We start from the raw sequence: 20,713 nt of genomic DNA, 5'->3' as shown, positions 1-20,713 counted from the left end.
GCAGCGGTTGCCGTGGAGACCAGAGAAGCGTTGGGCAGCCAACGACCCGGGCTCCAGTGGCCTGGTGGGTTAGGGGCCATAGCGATCCCGCGGAACCGGGCTCCCACTGCTACGGGGTGTTCGGTGTTTCCGAAATAAACATGCACCCCGAGGCCTCAGAGCCTGTGGTGGACGGGGTAGCGGAGCAAGAGTGCGCGCAGGAGCCTGGTGTGGAGGAGTCGGCTGGTGACCACGGGAACGCAGGCGAAGGTGGCCGCAAGGAAGGTGCAGACTACCGCCCCAGGGAGGCGAGGGGGACGACGGGCTGCGCCCAGCACCACATACCTGGTCTTCACTGCCAGCAGTAACCGTAATAATAATAACAGGGTCTTCCCTGGCGGTCCAGTGGTTAAGACTCCAAGCTTCCACTGCTGGTTCCATGGGTTTCCATCCCTGATAGGGGAACTAAGATCCTGCATGTCACAAGACGCGGCCAAAAAATAATAACAGCGGCGGCCCACACTCACTGAAGATTATGTACCATGCACTCACCACATTCCAACCATAGGCCAGCCCTCTGCGGTAGGCACTCCTCTTGCCAGGTCACACAGGTAATTTACCTGGAATTTAAAGAAGTTAAAGAACTTGCTCCAAACAGATTACCCTCAGCCAGTCAATGGTAGAACAGACTTATGCTTGGACAGTCTGACACCAAGAGCCCAAGCCCTCACCCAAGACACCATTCCCCTCACAACCCAGCTTTTGAATGTATCCCTTCATTTCCTTCACCATGTAAGATCAAAGGCTCTCTCTCCCTCTGGATGGCAAGCTATGTCAGGGCAGACACCCCAAATGAATTGGCAGTGTCCAGTCCAGTGCCTGATCTGTGGTGGACAGAATGAATGATGAGCTGGTGTTTCTGGGATCACCTGGTGACTCCTCACCAAAGTTTTCCTGAATAGGCTTAGAAGATAGCCTCTCCTGCTGCTTGGCTTCAATCATAAGGGAAACCTTTTAGGGACTGATAAAGAAACTGCTTGATTTGTGTTTCATTTTTTGAACCCAGCCAACAATTGTAAGCAATGACTGTCCAGGCAAGCCCTGTATGAGTTGCTATAGGGAAGCCATGTTGTGCTATGGACACACAGTTTGGACCAAGTTACTCTGGGTTGACACTACCCCTCTGCAACTTGCCAGTTTTATGGCGGTTTGCCCAGAGTTTAACCGCTCTCTAGGGCAGTCTCATCTTCCGCAAGCCGGGATAGTTATAATTAGAGTGACTTGCATACAGTGGGTCAGTAATAAATGGTAGTTTTGGTATTAATATAACCAATCAATTATTATATATATTGAGCACCTATTCTTTATTGGGCTTCCCTTGTAGCTCAACTGGTAAAGAATACACCTGCAATGCAGGAGACCTGGGTTCAATCCCTGGGTTGGGAAGATCCCCTGGAGAAGGGAAAGGCTACCCACTCTAGTATTCTGGCCTGGAGAATTCCATGGACCGTATAGTGCATGGGGTCGCAAAGAGTCGGAAACGACTGAGTGACTTTCACGCTCACACATTCTTTATTACCCCAAACCATCATCTGGTGCCTCTTGCAGCTGGGTATTGTAGGCAGTGGGAAATGGGGAACTGTAAGACATGGTCCCACACACAGAATGTTTAATCTCTAGGTAGTCTACAGGGACACCCAGAGAGCAGCAGCAAACAGCTCTTAAGATTAAATGCATTGGGGGACTTCCCTGGTGGTCCACTGGCTAAGACTCCACGCTCCTAACACAGGGGACCCAGGTTCAATCCCTCGTCAGAAAACTAGATCTCACAATACCGCAACTAAAGATCCCACCTGGCACAATGAAGACTGAAGATCTCACATGCCACAACTAAGATCCAGCACAAATAAATATTTCTAAAGAGAAAGAGAACATTTCAGATATATTTGATGTTTTTTGCCCTACCCCACCACTATTTCTACTCCCACTGCATTTTCCCCTCCTCTAGAATTTTGTGTGGATTCTTTCAGTCATGTCTGTCTCTCTCTTTCCCTATCTGTGCATTCTATTGCAAGGCAGAATAATGACCCATTGCTTTATTTAACCTGTCCCTGTGAATGGACATTTGCATTGTTAACTGGTTTTGGCTATTACAAATACTGCAGAAGTGAGTATGTTTGCACACATCCGCTTGTCCATCTGTACAAGAGCTTTTTTCAAAGATCTGCCTAGAAGTGAAATTCTCATAATCCTTAACAATGCTTTAAAAATTGTGATACATTTAAAGAGTACTGATTGTACACTAAAAGCAGACAATTATTCATCAAGTTGAAGTAGAGGGAAATTTTTTTTATACATTTCTTGCTCTCTACAGAACCAATCTCTTATCTTACAGAAATGAATGATCCTAAGGAAACGTGTGTGGGTCCTTTGAACACTTCCTGCCTCAGTGAGCAGAAGCAGAGTGGTGACAGCTGGTCAGATGGTCGCTTAGCACACCAAAGAGCCGACAAGGAGGATCGTGGCGCCAGGTACGTGGGCGTGCTGCCACCACTCCCAGCACACTTTTACACATTAAGGTAGATGTGATGATCACCCCTTTGTCCAGATAAGGAAATTGGGGCTCATGAAGATTAACTAGACAGCCCCTTGTCTGAGGATTAGTAGCAGAGTCAGGATGGTTAGTTATGAGTCAGAGTCGCATAACTAACTGCAATCTATTAAACTTTAATGCCAAACCTGGAGAGAGGCACACATTAGGAGTTCTTGATGACACAAAGATATTTCTATAAGAACATACACTGCAATTTTTAAGAATGCTGAAATTCACAATATTGGATGAGGCCCTGAAAGCTACAAACAAGCAGTGTCATCAGGCATACAGAAGGTTGTGGAATTTGGAGACGGAATGGATGTGGCAAAGAATTTACGGGATATATCTTACAGCTGACAAACTGAAATCAATTTCTGGTTCATGTTTTTCATTTGACAGAATGACTAAAAAGTTTCTGCAAAAGCTTTGCAAGCAGCACAAGCTTTACATTACCCCAGCACTGAATGATACGCTGTATTTACACTATAAAGGTAAGGATCGGGTGGAGGAGGTACCTTGTGTCAGATGGAAAGGCCTAGCAGTATAAAGAATTACTCACAGGGATCGTCTAGAGTTCTTACATTTAAGCAGAAATTTCAAGGTTTAGTGGAGATGCATGGGAAAGCAATAACATTTCTTGGAAGAAAGAGTCTTATATGACTAGAGTTTATATGAGTTCCAGGGAAACATACTGGCATCTTTTATTTGTATTTGCTAAAGGACTCATAGTTTCCCAGACCACTAACTACATGTAAATACTCTGCAGTTGGGAGAGACACATTGTGAAGGACTGTGGTGGTGTCCAATGGTCACACATCAACTTAAGTTCAGGTTCATAGACAGGGCTCTTCCTCGCAGTGACAAAGCAGAGCAATAACTCCCGGTTGATGCTGAATTTGGGACGGTCAACCTGCTTCATTGGGCCATCCACGTGGCCCTTTATTCAGTAAAAGTTTACTGAGAGCCTTCTGTGGGCCGGCACAGGGCGCAGTGCTGGAGATACAAAGATGGATATGCTGAGGATGCTCTTGGTGTCTTGGGGGACAGTCGGCCACCATGAGGAGATTCACACTGTGCCAGGGAGATTCACGGAGGGCTGCAGCTGCAATATCCTTTAAAGGTGGGGAAGGACCCCTAGTTGGTCTCCTCACATCCACATTGCCCCCTCCCAAATCCTCCTCTCAGTGTCTAGGTGTAGCAGTGATGAGATGACACAGGAGGGCAGACCCCAGGGGACCCGTATTTAAGAGGTGGGAAGAAGAAGACGAGAGAGGTGCCTATATTATCTACTGCTGCCTAGCAAATTAACCCCATGCCTACCAACTTAGGAAATTATTATTTGATACTGTTTCTGAGGGTCAGGACCTGGGAATGATTTAGTCGGGTGATTCTGCCTCACCGTTGCTTTCACCCTTTCTTCATAAAAACTTTGGGTTTGGGACTTCCCTGGTGGCCCGGTGGCTAACATCCTGCACTCTCAACGCAGGGCGCCCGGGTCTGATCCCTGGTCAGGGAACTAGATCCCACATGCCACAACTAGGACCCAGCACAGCCAAAAAAAAAAAAAACCCACAAACTTCCGGTTAAAACTTTTCAGGCAACCAAATGACTTTCAAAACATTTGGCAACAGCAGACGAACCGTGAAGTACAAATCTATAACGAGTTACTCAAGGAAACAAAAATGTTGGTTTTCCTCTCCTTAAACGTGGCTCATAAAACTGAGCCATACCAGAAAGCCAGACCCGAAGTTTGCAGTGGCTTCAGGTACCACTGGATTTTCTCACCGCATGTCTTCACGAGGCTGCCTCTCCCCCTTCTGAAGCCCTGCGTTCCCTTGTGCTCATTCATTTCAGGCAGGGCACCTGCCTCACTCCCACCTACTCCGAGGCGAGAAGGGAAGTTAGGCTCCCCCCTACCAGGCTGGCAATTCTCGAAGAAAGTTAACTCTTTCCAGTAGAGCCAGCCAAAGCTCCGCAGGGTTCCTGAAGGTTGGCCCCATGTGGCTCAGCACGACCAGCTCCCTGCAGAGAGCCACGGGGCAAGGATCAGGACGCGGGTTCTCAAAGAGGCGGTGGTGTGCCTAAGGAGGAATGTGTGGATGCTGGGCGTGTGTGCCTGCGTGCTGAGTCGCATCAGTCGTGTTTGGCTCTTTGTGACCCCATGGACCCTAGCCCACCAGGCTCCTCTGTCCATTGGATTCTCCAGGCAAGAATACTGGAGTGGGTTGCCATTTCCTTCTCCAAGGCGAGTAGGCATAAAAGACAGTGAGACCTGTGCCTCTGTGTGTGTGGGAGCCCAACAAATACCCACTTCCTTCCCACCAGGCTTTGACCGCATTGAGAACCTAGAAGAGTACACGGGGCTGCGCTGCCTCTGGTTGGAGTGCAACGGCATCCAGAAAATTGAGAATCTCGAGGCCCAGACGGAACTGCGCTGCCTCTTCTTACAAGTGAACTTGCTCCATAAGATCGAGAACCTAGAACCTCTGCAGAAACTGGATGCTCTCAACATCAGCAACAACTACATTAAGACCATCGAAAACCTTTGTAAGAAGGACCCACCGCAGCGGCAGCGGCGGTGGTGGGGTTGGGGGGTGGGGGTGGGGGTGGGGGTGGTGGCTGGTGTTTGGGGTGGGGTGGTGGCTGGTGGGGGTGGGGGTGGTGGGTGGTAGTGGGGGTGGCTGTGGGGGTGGGGGTGTGGGGGTGGTGGTTGATGGTTGGTGGGGGCGTGGGGGTGGTGGTTGGTGGTGGGGGTGGGGGTGGTGGTGGGGGGTGGGGTGGGGGTGGTGGTGGGGGGTGGGGTTGGTGGTTGGTGGTGGTGAGTGGTGCAGGTGGTGGTTGATGGTTTGTGGTTGGTGGTAGGGGTGGGGGTGGCGTGGGGGTGGCGTTGATGGTTGGTGGTTGGTGGTAAGCGGGGGTTGGGGTGGTGGTTGGTTGGGGGTGGGGTGGGGTTGATGGTTGGTGGTTGGGGGGAGTGGTGGTGGGTGGTGGTGGTTGGTGGTGGGAGTGGGGGTGGCGGGGTTGATGGTTGGTGGTTGGGGGTGGGGGTGGGGGTGGTGGTGGGTGGTTGGGGGTGGGGGGGTGGGGTGGGGGTGGTGGTTGGTGCTTGGTTGTTGGTGGTGGTTGGTGGTGGGGGTGGGGGTGTTGGGTGGTGGGGGTGGGGGTGGGGTGGGGGTGGGGGTTGGTGGTGGGTGGTGGGTGGTGGGGGTGGTGGTTGGGGGGTGGGGGGGTGGGGGTGGCATTGATGGTTAGTGGTGGGTGGTAGGGGTGGGGATGGGAGTGGTGGTTGGTGGTTGGGGGTGGGGTGGGGTTGGTGGTTGGTGGTGGGGGTGGGGGTGGTGGTTGGTGGTTGGTGGTGGGGGTGGTGTTTGGTGGTTGATGGCTGGTGGTTACTGGTGGCGGTGGTGGGGTGGGGGTGGTGGGCGTGGGGGTATTGGCAATGGTGTCGTTGTCTAGACTCGTGTTCACCGCTCTTCCCTGCAAGTGGGTCTAAACATTTTCTTTGCTGCCCATGTCACTCACCTCTGTCCACTCCCCCTTCCAGCCTGCCTGCCAGTCCTGAACACACTCCAGATGGCGCACAACCACTTAGAGACCGTGGAGGACATTCAGCATCTCAGGGAGTGTGCCAGACTCTGCGTCCTTGACCTTTCCCACAACAAGCTGAGCGACCCCGAGATCTTGAGGGTTCTTGAGAGCATGCCTGACTTGGTAAAAAACAAACAAACAAAAATAGAAAGAAACACGCACACCAGAGACTTCTCTGGTGGCCCAGTGGTTGTGACTCCGAGCTCCCAGGGCAGCGGGCATGGGTTCAGTCCCTGGTCGGGAAAGACCCTGAGTGCTGCGTGGTGGGGAGTGGAGGTGGGGGACAAGCCCCCGGACACAACTTGTGTCCCCTTGTGTTCTGTAGGCAGCAAATCTCTTTTCTTCTCCCCTCCCTCCCCTCTTCCTTTCTCCCCGCCTTCTGAACACCCATCACACTTTTCCTCTCTATTTTTAGCTGCTGTGTTTTAAATGCCAAATGCTGTGTCATTTCACCTACAATTTCAGTGTGTATTCCTGACAGATAATGACTTTTTAAAAACATCATTACAGTACTGTTATTATACCTAAAATAGTATCAGAATGACAGTTAATACCCAGTCTATGTCCAATTTTCTCCATTTGCCTCAAGCATGTGTTTTGACCATTGGATTCAGTTCAGTTCAGTGGCTCAGTCGTGTCTGACTCTTTGTGACCCCACAGACCACAGCATGCTATGCTTCCCTGTCCATCACCAACTCCTGGAGTTTACCCAAACTCATGTCCATTGAGTCAGTGATGTCATCCAACCATCTCATCCTCTGTCGTCCCTTTCTCCTCCCACCTTCAATATTAACCAGCATCAGGGTCTTTTCAAATGAGCCAGCTCTTCGCATCAGGTGGCCAAAGTATTAGAGTTTCAGCTTCAACATCAGTCCCTCCAATGAACACCCAGGACTGATTTCCTTTAGGATGGACTGGTTGGATCTCCTTACAATCCAAGGGACTCTCAAGAGTCTTCTCCAACACCACAGTTTGAAAGCATCAATTCTTCGGCACTCAGACTTCTTTATAGTCCAGCACTTACATCCATACATGACCACTGGAAAAACCATAGCCTTGACTAGATGGATCTTTGTTAGCAAATGAATGTCTTGCTGTCTGGGTTGGTCATAACTTTCCTTTCAAAGAGTACTGTGGTCACCATCTGCAGTGATTTTGGAGCCCAAAAAAATAGTCTCTCACTGTTTCCTCTGTTTCTCCATCTATTTGCCATGAAGTGATGGGACCGTTTCCACTATTTCTCCATCTATTTGCCATGAAGTGATGGGACTGGATACCATGATCTTAGTTTTCTGAATGTCGAGCTTTAAGACCATCAGATTTTACCAATCCAAACCAGACCCACACATTGTATTTGGATTATGCATCTCATCACAGCCCACCCCGCTTGTCTCTTCCTCTCCCTGCCACCACCCCCCCGCCAAGAATCTGCTGAAGAAACCGGGTCCCTCTGGATGTCGGCCACACCCTGGATTCAGTTGACTGCATCCTCATGGTGTGGTCTAACGTGTTCTGCTGTCTCCAGTATCTCCTGTAAAATGATGATGGAGCCAGAGGCCTGGTCAGATCCAGGCTCAGAATACAGCCCTGAGGTCAGCTGTGGCATCAGTCAGGGCAAGTGTAACACCTGGTTGCCTCTTGTTGTGACTTTAAGCGTCACTAGTGGGTTTGACTGCTGTCAGTCTGATCCAGCTTCAGTCTGATCCAGCTCTTGGCCTCCCATCCCCCGACTGCAGCTCCCAGGCACACTGCCTCCCTGTGTGAGTTCCTTAGCAGTCGCTCAGGGATCATATTCTAATTCTCTCACTCCTTCTGCCTTTCTTAGCGGCGATGCTTCCACAAAGAGCACTTTTGCTCATCAACAATTTACATCCCTAGTGTAAAGTGTATGCAGAAAACACTGGGATGAAGATGTCTTTGTTTTTCTTTTTATGTATCAGTTTTCAGAGAAATGGATCCAGAACATAGGGACCTCTAAAGATGACAGTGAAGGGTTTTTCTTTATCACTGTGGACAGATAGATTTAAAGATACAGTATTTGGAGTGACTTAACCTTTCTGTCATTTGAATTTGGGTGCTTGAGTGCTCCCATCTTCCAGCCCATGGCAGCCCCTGCAGGCAGCTCCTGTATCCTCTAGCCTCAACCCCAGCAGCCTGGGACCATTTCCTTGCTATTCAGTGTGTATGTGTTGTCATGTGTACTAGGAAAAAATATTTTCCAAATAGCACACGAAAACCCTCAGGTCATTGTTTCCTGCTTAAGGCCTGGGTAAGCGAGGGAAAAGTGAATCCATTTAAAAGAAAAACAGTAAGGAAAGCATCAGTTTAGTTCTGTTCAGTCACTCAGTCATGTCTAACTCTTTGTGACCCCATGGACTGCAGCACGCCAGGCCTCCCTGTCCATCACCAACTCCCGGAGTTTACTCAAACTCATGTCCATTGAGTCAGTGATGCCATCCAACCACCTCATCCTCTGTCATCCCCTTCTCCTCCTGCCTTCAATCTTTCCCAGCATCATGGTCCTTTCTAATGAGTCAGTTCTTCGCATCAGATGGCCAAAGTATTGGTGTTTCAGGTTCAGCATCAGTCCTTCCAATGAATATTCAGGACTAATATCCTTTAGGATGGACTGGTTGGATCTCCTTGCAGTCCAAGGGAATCTTGAGTCTTCTCCAGCACCACAGTTCAAAAGCATCAGTTCTTTGCCATCCAACCTTCTTTGTAGTCCAACTCTCACATCCATACATGAACACTGGAAAAACCATAGCTTTGACTAGACGAACCTTTGTTGGCAAAGTCATGTCTCTGCTTTTTAATGTGCTGTCTATGTTGGTCATAACTTTTCTTCCAAAGAGCAAGTGTCCTTTAATTTCATGGCTGCAGTCACCATCTGCAGTGATTTTGGAGCCCCCCAAAATAAAGTCTATTACTGTTTCCATTGTTTCCCCATCTATTTGCCATGAAGTGATGGGACCAGATGCCATGATCTTAGTTTTCTCAATGTTGAGTTTTAAGCCAATTTTTTCACTCTCCTCTTTCACTTTCATCAAGAGGCTCTTTAGTTCTTCTTCGCTTTCTGTCATAAAGGTGGTGTCATCTGCATATCTGAGGTTATTGATATTAGGAGAGCATAGTTCAGGAGTAATCTGCAAAGCAGACTGGCACCAAGAACTAGTTTACCATTCACGTAGTCACTAGCATATGGCATGATAATACACAGCTGAATAGTAATCCTTTTCTGGGGGGCCTGGCTGTCATAACAAAGTACCAGGCTGGGTGTTTTAAATTATAGAAATTTATTTTCTCATTATTCCGGAGGCTAGAAGTCCTAAATCAAGGTGTGGGGCAGGCTTGCTTTCTCCTGAGGCCTCTCTCCTTGGCGTGTAGACAGTTATCTTCTCCCTGAGTCCTCACGTGGCCTTCACAGTCTGTCTCCCAATCTCCTCCTTGTACAAGGACCTATGGGATCAGGGCTCACCCCAGTGACATCATTTAATCTTGATCACCTCTTCTAAGACCCTGTCTCCAAATGCAGTCACATTCTGAGGCGCTGGGGTTAGGATTGCAGCAGATGAGTTTGCTGCAGGCAGGGGTTGGGGGGAAATAACAACAGTCTGTCTCGTGGTTGTTTTCTGGTGGCTTCTACATTCTCCACACACACGTGCACACGTGCGTGCACAGCTGTTTAGTGCCCGCCCCTAGGGCGCACTGCTCCCGACACCCAGCCCTACAGGACAGGTCACTTGAACATGTGACAAGAACCATGACGGCCAGATGAGAATGAAGTTTGGAAAATGCTAAACTAACCAGTTCACAATGTATTTATTTTCTCCAACAACAGAAAGCAATTTAGATACAAAAACCATTTCACCAGCTTAGGCAAACCCATTTTAAATGCTTCACCCACATGTCACCTTGACAGATCCCCCTCCTGGAGAGGAGGTGACAGGATTTAAGGACGGGGGGACGGCACACTGGCACTGCTCTGCGCTGTCCCTCTCCTAGTCCCGGCTTGACGTCCAGGAGACCTGTAAGCCTGGCAAGAAGGAGCCTCGGGGTAGCTTAGAGAGTGCTCTGCATCCTGTCCCCTGATCACCATCTCTTATCTGTCCAGCAGCTGTGTGCATTTTCTTAAAACGGGTCCTGGCTGGGAAGGACAGAAAAACGATCAGAGATTAGTTCCAGTAAAAGAGATTGGGCGAGCAAAATCACCACCCTCGGGAAAGGCTCCAGGAAGGTTTTCCAGCACTGTTCTGGAAGGACAGTGAGAGTTCAAGTTCAAGTAGAGAAAGGGATACCTGATTCTCAGGACGGTTCTGATGGCACAGGAGCAGTGACAGCCCCGGCTTCTCTGAGACTGTCTTCAAGATTTCATGTCGACACTCCCTGTCTTTGTATTTCTTCTCAGCGCAACACACAAGTGAAATGTTTTAACTGCATCTGTTTCTCAGTGCCTAATGTGGTTCTGCCTGTGTGCTTCCAGCGTGTGCTGAATCTGATGGGGAACCCGGTGATTAAGAACATCCCCAACTACCGAAGGACACTCACCGTCCGGCTAAAACATTTAACATACCTGGATGACAGACCAGTTTTTCCCAAGGACAGGTACGGGAGCAAAAAGCCTTTTAGTAACACTATGTAACAGTTGAGCATGCTCAACAGGTAAGTTTTTAAATTTTCTGATTTTTGAGCATTCCCACACGTCTCTTATATATTCCAGTGAGGTAAGTTTAATGGCTTACGTGACTGTTTATAATAGGAAATTCTCTGTTTTAAGCACTTATTCCTGGATTTTTTTCATAATCCTTTGATAATTATCCTTCTATATAAAGTCTCTGATCCCATGGCTAGTTATTTCCTTAGGGTGGAATTCTGAGTTGTATTGCTGGATTAAAGACTGTAGTTTAAGACTTTTAAAAGGCACTTATAGTTTCTAGAATGTTTGTATCGTTTATAACTTTCCCAGACACAGCCATGTTAAAAAAAAATGTAGCCAGGTTAATTGATGAATGAAGATAGTACGTCATTTGCATTTTGGGGTAACAGATGAATTTGATCGTTTTTACCACCTTTGTCGGACATTTAAAGTTTCCTCCTCTGTGAGTATTGCATTCATGACCTCTTTCCAATTTCCTTTTGGGGAGATTTTTCGTATTGATTCATAAGTGATAATCGCTCAATCGTTTCTGACTCTTTGTGACCCATGACTGTAGCCCGCCAGGCTCCTCTGTCCATGAGGTTTCCCAGGCAAGAATACTGGAATGGGTTGCCATTTCCTTCTCCAGGGGATCTTCCCAACCCAGGGATCAAACCCGGGTCTCCTGCATTGCAGGCAGATTCTTTACCATCTGAGCCACCAGGGAAGCTCTGTTTCATTAAGAGCTCTTTGCATATCGGGAATATTGAACCCGGGGCTGCCATGTGTATCATCACTGCTTTGATCTGGGTTTTTAATTTACCTTTTGATTGAGGCTGCTATTCATTCCAGCTTAGAATAAAACCTCAGTAACTGGGATGGCCTGAAAGGAAGTGCAATCTGAAGCTTGAATTACCCGACATTTAAAAACACACTTGAACTCACAAATTTTAGTCAAACTAACACAAATTTCAAAGGGAGAGCCTCCACCCGGTCCAGGTGAGACAGCCAGGATCCCTGCTTGTGCGCAGTCGGGCCGAGATGCTCCCAGTTCCCTGGCACCCAGCCCTGGGCATTAAGGCAGACAGCGGGCGTGCAGGGCCTGCGGGCGGACTGCAAAGCCCAGCTCTGCAGCTGCAGGTCTTATGCCCCTAGTCAAGCTTGCCAACCTCCCCAGCCTCAGGCTGTCTCCGAAAAGTGGAGACAAAACCGACCTCGAGGTCTTTGTGAGTATCTGTTAGTATTAGGTGGAACTCAAGCAGGAGAGAACCAATGGGAACTCTCGGCTGTCCCGGGGCGGGGCGGGAGGCGGGGCAGGGAATGTGAGCTCCCTGCTGCACCCTGGGGCAGCGCGACCAGCAGGAACGTGTAAGAGCTGGGCCCTTTGCAGGGAGACCCCTTATCTCTGGCCCCTAGAACAGCCTAGAACAGACCTACTTATCTCTGGCCCCTAGAACAGCCTGCTCACTTCAAGTGTACAATTCAATGGTTTTTCAGTATATTCAGAGTTGTCCAACCACCCCCACAGTCAATTCTAAAATACTTTTATCACTCCCCAAAGTAACCCTTACTTATTAGCAGTCATTCCCCAACCCACCTCTAACAGCCCCAACAACCACAAAGCTACTTTCTATCTCTGTGGATTAGACTACTCTGGACACTGCATATGCTGTGTGCTGTGTGATGAGTCATGTTCAACTCTTTGTGACCCCACGGACTATAGCCCACCAAGCTTATCTGTCCATGGAATTTTTCAGGCAAGAGTATGGGAGTGGCCATTTCCTCCTCCAGGGGATCTTCCCAACTCGGGGATCAAACCCATGTCTCTTGTGTCTCCTGCATTGGCAGGCTCAGATCTACCACTGAGCCAATATGTATTTGCCTACTCAGGACATTATATATAGATGAAGTCATATGATACGTGGTCTTTTGTGACCGGCTTCTTCCACTGAGCATATTTTTAAGGTTCACCCACATTACAGCCTGCGTCAGTAAATGCTTCCAAAATAACACTGTGAAATAATCTCCCGTTTGGGAAGGCCACGTTTTATCAGTTGAGGGACATTAGGGTTGCTTCCACTTTTTGGCTGTCGTGAACAGTGCTGCTATCAATATTCGTGTGCAGGTGTGTGCGTGTGTGTGTGTGGACATTTGTTCTTAACTCATTTGAGAAATACTTGGGAGCATGATTGCTGGATTATACGGTAAGATGATCTTTGCTTTGAAATTGGCAAACTGTCTCCCGAGATGGCTGCTCCATTTTGCATTCCCACCAGCCATGAAGGAGCACTCCTGTTGCCCCCACATCCTCCCAGCCTTTGGTGTTGTCAGCGCTCTGGCTTTTAGCCGATCCACTGGGTGTCAAGTGGTTAGGTTTGCACTCTCCTGACGTCACCCAACGATGAGATTATTTTCTACCTAACTTCTTGGTGAGGGGTCCAGTTCTTTTGTCCACTTTTAGAACACTTTGTATGTTTTAGATGGCAAGCCATCTAGCGGTTAACTTTCTTCCGAGTGTTTTCTCCCAGTGCGGTTTCTTTTAACCTTTGCCCATCTTCAGGTTGTGTAGACTTTGTGTGAGCTGTAATAGGTCTACATGTAGTCTAGATACAACCCCAGGCAGGGGTCTGATTTGCAGCTGTTTTCTCACTTTCCGTGGGTTCTTTTATTTACGGGATTCTTTACATGACACCCCTTTTTAATTTTGGTGGAGTTCGCCTTATTTTTTTTGCTTTTGTCACACGTGCTTTTGACCTTATAGCCAGACGGGCTTTACAAACCACTAGAACTTTCAAGATGAAACTGTGCCTGTGTTAGTATGTCTCCTTAGAGTCACATGCCCTCTGTGCCTTTAGTTTGATTTTGGGGAAAAAGAGCAAGTTTGGTCAGAGAGTATATGTTTTGGATTTACTGTTAACCTGTGACAGTTCAGCACCCCACCCCCCCGCCCACCGCCTCTCTGACTTTTGGGGTCTGGGGTTTGTTTTTTGTTTTTAATCCTCCTAAACAGAGCTTGCGCAGAGGCCTGGGCCCGGGGAGGGTATGCAGCTGAGAAGGAGGAGAGACAGCAGTGGGAGATGAGAGAGCGGAAGAAGATCACGGACAGCATCGAGGCCCTAGCGGCCCTCAGGCGCCAGGCGGAGGAGAGGAAGCGGCAGAGAGCAAGCCAGGAGCAAGGTGTGAGCCCGAGACACAGGAGGGCCCCCCCGAGCTCCACTGAGATTCATCCTGGGGTGGGAGCAAGGGCGGGAACGCTTTGCTCACAGGCCTATGGATCCGTCTTCCCTCGACCTCACTTGAGGACAGTGCTCAAGACACGTTAATAAGAACCCCGTCCTCTTCCTAGATGCAAGAGGAAAGAGTCAGGGGCTCTGTGTGCACCTCCTTTTTTTTTTGGCTTGTGGGATCTTAGTTCCAGGGATCGAACCCACACCCCCTGCAGTGGAAGCAAGGCGTCTTAACCACTGGACCACCAAGGAAGTCCTCCATGTGTATTTTTAAATGACAGTGTTTTTCACCTAAATACAAACTGTGACTACACTACACACAGAAAACACAGACAAGCAAGGGTCAAACAGAATTTGCAGCAAGAACTGCTTAACGTTCAGTGTGAGCATTTCCTGGCTTTTCCTCATGAGTGTAGTGCATACTTTTTTTTAATAGAAGAAAGTGGCACAGCTCAATTGCTTTCTGCCCACTCACATTCCCATAAAATAGACATTCTCCTGCTGTATGCATTTCCCCCCCTTTTCCAACGTTTAATTAGGACATTGTTCAAACAATGGTCAAATGAACACCTGTGTCATCTCCTCAGGTCGGGTGTTGATTAACATTTTGGCGCACGTGTGCGCTGCTGACCTGCTGGAAAGCCAGGGCAAACATCGTGGCCCTGAGGCCAGTCCCTCAGCCCGCATCTCCTGAGAGCACCTGGTACAGTCTTCCAGGGGCCAGTGTGGGCACTGCATGTGCTGGGCATCCCCCTGGTGGCTGTGCAGCCTGTTTATCCAGCACCCTGATGACCGCCCTGCTGCAGGTCCCCACTGCCCACCCTCGGCCTTCGCTGCGGGTCCTTCCTTGTCCTCCTAGGACCATCCCAGCTCACCTGTGGACTTGTGCTCAGGGGAGGAGCCCACACCAGCCGGTGCTGGGGACGTGGACGCCGAAGTGGAAGGAGAGGAAGAGCCTCAGGAAAAGGATACGAGGCAGAAGATAGAGCAGTTTGTCAAGGAGAGCTTCGAGGCCAAGGATGAGCTATTCCCGGAGAAGCCAGAAGAGCCGAACCTCCTGGAGGAGCTGCCTCTGGATGTCGGGGAGCCAAAAGGGGTGCTCCCCTCTGAGGCCCTGCCAGCGAGCCCCAGAGCTGCCTGGGCAGGTAGGTGGTCGAGGAAGCACAGGTGCATTATACCTGGGGCAGCTCCCAACTGGGGGCCCCGGACTGCCTTCCACCCTGACTGCTCAGTCTGTAAGGTGATGTACGCACACCACCTCACAACAGGACCACAAGGGGAGCCCGGAGTGCGTTTCCAGTATCAGGTCCAACGTGTTTCAAAGAAATGGGCAAGACACTAACAGTGTATTTTATCGAACCCAGAACACCTAAAATATGTTTTCTCAGGTGACGCAGTGGTAAAAAAAAAAATCTGCCTGCCAATACAGGAGATGCCGTTTTGATTCCTGGGTTAGGAAAATCCCCTGGAGGAGGAAATGGCAACCCCCTCCAGTATTCTTGCCTGGAGAATCCCATGGACAGAGGAGCCTGGTGGGCTACAGTCCATGGGGTCACAAAGAGTCAGATTCCGGTTAGCGACTGAGCACACACACCTAGAATATAATTTAAATCAACATGAATTTATTCATGAGATAGGTTCCTCTTTTTGACACTAAGTCTTCTAAATCCACTTGCTTGTTTCATTCTAACTGGGTGCCCCAGTGTGGCTCTTGAGTCAAACTGGACCTAGTCAGTCCCCAAGGTGGACAGTGGACTGGCATGACTTGAGCAGAGCGGGGCCACTCATCTCTGATGACCGAGGCTGGAGAGGAAGCAGCGGGCAGGAGCAGGGGGGGACTAAGGGGAAGAGAGGAGCCCCGCCTGGACCCCACATTCCCTGGGCAGCCCTGCAAGGATGGCGCAGGTCTTCTTGACACTCTTGCAGCAGGAGGAGCTGTGAAACTTGCCCACTGATGCCATGGCCCTTCTTTCTTCATCTCCTAGTCGAGCGATCATGCTTTTTCCAAGGTTCCTGCATGTTTTGCATAGACTCTTGGCTGGAGCTTCCATCTCCAGGCCGTAGAAAGAGGGTGCTCTCTCCCTTCCCTTCCCTTTCACACATAACCTTTTCCTTAGTTCTTGTCACAAGGGCTGGAGGTCTTCAGACCCAAGGGTTCTGTCCTTTCTCTTGGAATCCACCCTAACTGCAATTGCCCGTCTGACTGTTGTGTATGAAACAGACTCCAAGATTACTGTAACTCTGTTGTCCTTAGAATTGGCTCCCCAAACTGTGGCCACTGAAAGTGCATCAGGCACAGAGCCCGATGGAGCTGAAAATCTGGAGGCCACAAGACTGGAGACGAAGGAGCAGCTCTTCATCGACGTACGTAGCCCGTGCACCTGCAGAGGAGCACGCGAGGCATAGCCGGTGTCAGTGTCTGATCAGACACAAACCTTCTGAATCCTGAGCTCAGTGGGGCCCGTGGGCTGGCGCGCGTGGCCTCCCCTGGAGGTCCCACCTAGACCCAGTGCTCAGCATCTGCAGTCAGTAAGCCCTCCTGGGGGTGGGCGGTGGGGAATCCATGCCTGTGTGCCTTCAAGACCGAGAGAGCTGGCCAGACGAACCCCTTGAATTACATCTACGAAACTCTTGAAACGTTTCCCCACGAGAAGTTACCCACTCAGCAGCTCCTTCTGGCCATAGACGGAACTGCTGGGAAAGCTACACTTAATCAGCAGAGCCTTGCGTGCTCTCGGGACAGCTGCCCATCTTCCTGGCCTGTCCTGCGTCCTGTCCCCCAGGGCCGATTCAGGGGGGCCACCTGACCTTGGGCCCGATCATATCCTTGGGAACGGTCCTCCTCCCTGCAGCCTGTCCACTCTGATGACAGCCTTCCAAGCTGTGCCCGCGAGAATGCATCCCTGGGGATATGCATGTTTGGCACGACCCCCGGGAACTGTGCTTTAGGGGGTGAGGAGTAGGAGCTGGTCCCCCCATCTTTAGGTTTACACCCTGCTTCCCCAGAGGACAGCCATCTCTCTGCCCACAAGCGAGGTCCTTCCATTCAGACCGTGTTGCGTGGCTTTGCCTGCCCTCTGCCCGCTTCCTTCACAAACTGCTACACTCATGTTTCACTCCCAACTTCACAATTTCACGTGGCTCAGAAAGGTTCAACTGAGCACAGTCAGCATTCAGAGTGGCGTTTCCAGTTTTCTGAGTGGGCCTAATATAGATACAACAGAAGTGGGCGCTTCAGCCCTAACGTGTGACAACCCACCACATACAGGACCCCGACGCTACGCTAACACCGACTGTTCTTCCTTTTTGTCCGGCACCACTTTAAATACCTCTTGTACTGACTGATTTAACCCTTCCAGTAACTTTAAGAGGTAGGTTATCATCCCCATTTTACAGACGGGGAAACTGAGAAATAAAGAGTAGAGCACCTTGCCCAAGGCTACACAGCCAGACAATGGTGGAGCAGGAACAGCAACCCAGGCAGGCTGGCTCTGGAGTCCAGGCATCTGACTGCCTCACAAGCAGGTTGGGGTGCTACAGATGAAGATACCCCAAGACACAAAACAGGAAAGCGCCGCCTCCCCACCCGAGTTTTGGGAAAGGTTCGAGAGAGACTCACTTTGTGCCAGGTAGGGTCCTAGGTCCTAGGACCCTATTTGTATGTAGGAGATACGATTCCCCCCAGATGAACTGGGTAATACCAAAGTAAAGTGGAGAACGAGGTGGAAATTTTTGAAACACGTCACGCCTTACAAAGCTCTTTCACTGACCAGATCCAGGTACCTGGAGTGTTACCTGGAGTGTGTGTGCTGCCTGTACACACAGCTCAAGTGGCCACGTGTATGCTGCATGTACACGTGGCTCAAGTGGCCACACGTGTCCCGCACGTATACGGGTCTCAAGTGTCCACGTGAGTGTGCTGCATGCACACATGCTCGAGCGTCTCGGTTGCTCCATGGGCCCCTCCACACTCTGTGGTTGGTTGGTGGGGTGGCCACGTCTCTTCCAAGGACTGGATGCTGAGCGCGCACCCTACCGCTGACCAGGGTCACTTCCTCTTCCAGGACCTGCCCGACTTGGAAGACGTGAATGCCGGCGAATCTCTGGGCGACCGGGATAGGGTGAGCTCACCTGCACCCCCGCAGTTCCGCTTCCCTCCTCCTCTCCCAGCCCCGTGGATGACCAAGTATGTCAGGGAGTCGCAGGCTCTGCCTGATGCCTCACACGCCCGGGGCCTTTACCTCAACCTCAGGAAAGGTTTACTGCTGCTCCCTTCTCTGAGGTTTTACAACTAGCCACTTGGGATTTTTTTTGGGAACACATCTTTTATCACTGATCTTTAATAACCATGTACTGTACATCATTACCTGGGGTTTTTCTGTCCTTGACGTTTCTGTGTGTTCATCTAGCGAATGCCAGTACGACAGTGACACACAGGCAGGGAAAGGAGAGAGCAGGGAGGAGAGGGCAGGGGCCCGATGTGGATGTCTCATGAGGTGACCTGATCCTCCCCCCAACATTACCAGAGCCCCTCGGGGCCTGAAGGAGAGAGAGAAGCCTGGGGCGTAATGTCAGGGCGGGAGCCAGTGATCACAGCAAGGACACAGACACAGAACCCAGTTCTTTGGGGGCCTGACCACCAACGCAGGGCTAGGTGGCCGGTGCAAGCGCAGCCTGCCAGGAGCCCGGGCTCACAGATGCCTGGTTCAGGACCCAGGTGGGGGCTGGTGCAGCAGGAGCAGAGAGGGTGGGCCTGTGCCCCATGGAGACCCGAGGGAGGAGGGGGCGCCAGTGGAGACCTGGCCGCAGGGCTCACGACCACCTTGGGGTCAGCGCTGTGTTCCCGGGGGCTGTCCTGATGTGGTGCCAGAGTGTGATGGACAGAAACGCAGAATTAGCAGCATGCACTTTAGGGACGAGGAGGAAATGGCAACCCACTCCAGTGTTCTTGCCTGGAGAATCCCAGGGACGGCGGGGCCTAGTGGGCTGCCGTCTATGGGGTTGCACAGAGTCGGACACGACTGAAGCAACTTAGCAGCAGCAGCAGCAGTGTGAAAACAGCATGGCTCAATACATCTTTTCCTTTTAACAGGAGCAGTGCTTTCCAAAGATTACAGCCATCTCGAGCCTGCGCGACGCCAGCGAGCCTGACGTGGACGACATCTCACTCCTAGCACTGGAAAACACATCCTCGGACACGCTTTCCAGTATATTTGCAGTCCCCAAGGATACTTCCTGGAGGGTGGAGACCGAGACGCCCTTCACAGACATACTTAAAGTGGCACCAGAGAGGGACCCGGAAACCCAAAGGAAAGCGAGTGAGGTCCCTCGCCCGCTGATTCAGGAGCTGGGCGATGACGAGGAGCCCTCAGGACCACCGCCCCTGCCCCCAGTCTGCGAGGGGGAAGCCGTGCCTGCCCCATGCACTGAGGACAGCGATGGAGACCTGCTTCCAGCCCCCGCTCCAGGTAATGTCCCCTGACCTTCAAGGTCACAGGGGCCGAAAGCTTCTTGGTGGGGAAACAGACAGTGGACCACCCAAGCCCAGAGCAGTGGCCACCTGGGCCTTTGTCGTCAGAATCCCACGTTCTCAGTGGTGGTGGCGGGTCATTCACAGCCTCTCCAGAGACTCTGGAGAGACTCCAGAACACTGCGAGCACGTGTTCCCACCTGGGCGGCTTGCAGCGTAACTGGCCAAAGAGCTGAGGAGCTGCCAGGCCGCCCTCCTCCCCCACCACCCCCAGGCTCGGCCCTTCCCGACCAAGGAAGGAGGGGACCAGTGGCGCCAGTCTCATCACACGGGACGAGGCCAGGGCAGCAGCTGGCCCAAGGGCGGTGCCGCGCACATGGGTGCCCAGAATGGCACGGGGGACAGACGTGCCCGCTGGGAAGGGAGTCGCAGCAGGTGCGGGCAGCGCCCACAGTACCCAGGGGGCGGGGCAGGAGAAGCCACTCGCCACACACCACCCAGCCCGCCAGCCTGGGGGCCTGAGCCCGTGACCAGAGAGAGGCACCACTGGGATGGCTGGTTAGTGCCTGCTGCTCACAAGCACACGGGGGTAGCTCCATGTGCCGAGACTATGCTCCCTGACTGTGAACCCAACATGGGGAGCCCTTGGCACACACGATCCCTGCTCTGACCCACGCTGTGCGGCCGTCTTGAGGCCGGCACACGGGAAGGGGTGAGGGCTGACCACACTTCCCCAGAACACTGAGCCACCCCTTGCCTAATCTGTAGGAAACGGCCCAGAGAAGGATGAAGTCCAGTCTGAGGTGGAGCCCGAGGAGCGCCTGGGGTCCGAGGCAGGAGAAAACCGGGAGGACATTGAATTTGGCCTGGACTGAGCCTCTGCTCTTGTACCAGCGGGCACGGGCCCAGGCCTGACTCCCCAGCAGGGGTGGGTCACCCTTTCGCCTGGGCTCCCCTTCCCTTCCGAGAGCTGCGGTTGCCGAGGGCATGGGCCCCAGTTCCCTTCTCCTGTGGGCACAGCCCCATGCTCCCCACGCTGTAAGCCTCTAACAAGCCAGGTCACTTCCAGGGGAAACCCTGTCACGGTATAAACGTTTCAGCATCCACGTGAGCCCTTGTATTACTGGATCATCTAACGTCTAGGTGAGTCACAGGTCATTCACTCCATCAGGTACTGAGACAAGAACCACTCCATTATTGTAAGAAACCCAGGTCCCGCT

At 51.2% G+C, this 20,713-nt stretch overlaps 1 protein-coding gene across 1 annotated transcript; it reads left to right on the top strand.

The window, feature by feature from the left end:
* The first annotated feature begins 18 nt into the window (after positions 1–18).
* Positions 19–20,599, top strand: DNAAF1 (dynein axonemal assembly factor 1). Its single transcript, XM_027513923.1, has 12 exons — positions 19–264; positions 2,375–2,510; positions 2,972–3,063; positions 4,898–5,119; positions 6,117–6,283; positions 10,644–10,765; positions 13,807–13,973; positions 14,917–15,168; positions 16,278–16,387; positions 18,088–18,144; positions 19,116–19,491; positions 20,262–20,599. Exons 1-12 carry the CDS (start codon positions 141–143, stop codon positions 20,366–20,368), a joined length of 1,932 nt encoding a protein of 643 aa, XP_027369724.1. The 5' UTR covers positions 19–140; the 3' UTR covers positions 20,369–20,599.
* Positions 20,600–20,713: the final 114 nt, after the last annotated feature.

The sequence above is a fragment of the Bos indicus x Bos taurus genome, chromosome 18 (genome assembly GCF_003369695.1).
Source record: "Bos indicus x Bos taurus breed Angus x Brahman F1 hybrid chromosome 18, Bos_hybrid_MaternalHap_v2.0, whole genome shotgun sequence".
NCBI classification, from domain to species: Eukaryota; Metazoa; Chordata; class Mammalia; order Artiodactyla; family Bovidae; genus Bos; species Bos indicus x Bos taurus.
The sequence above is the reverse complement of the archived record's forward strand: the minus strand, read 5'-3'. Positions and strand labels throughout refer to the sequence as shown.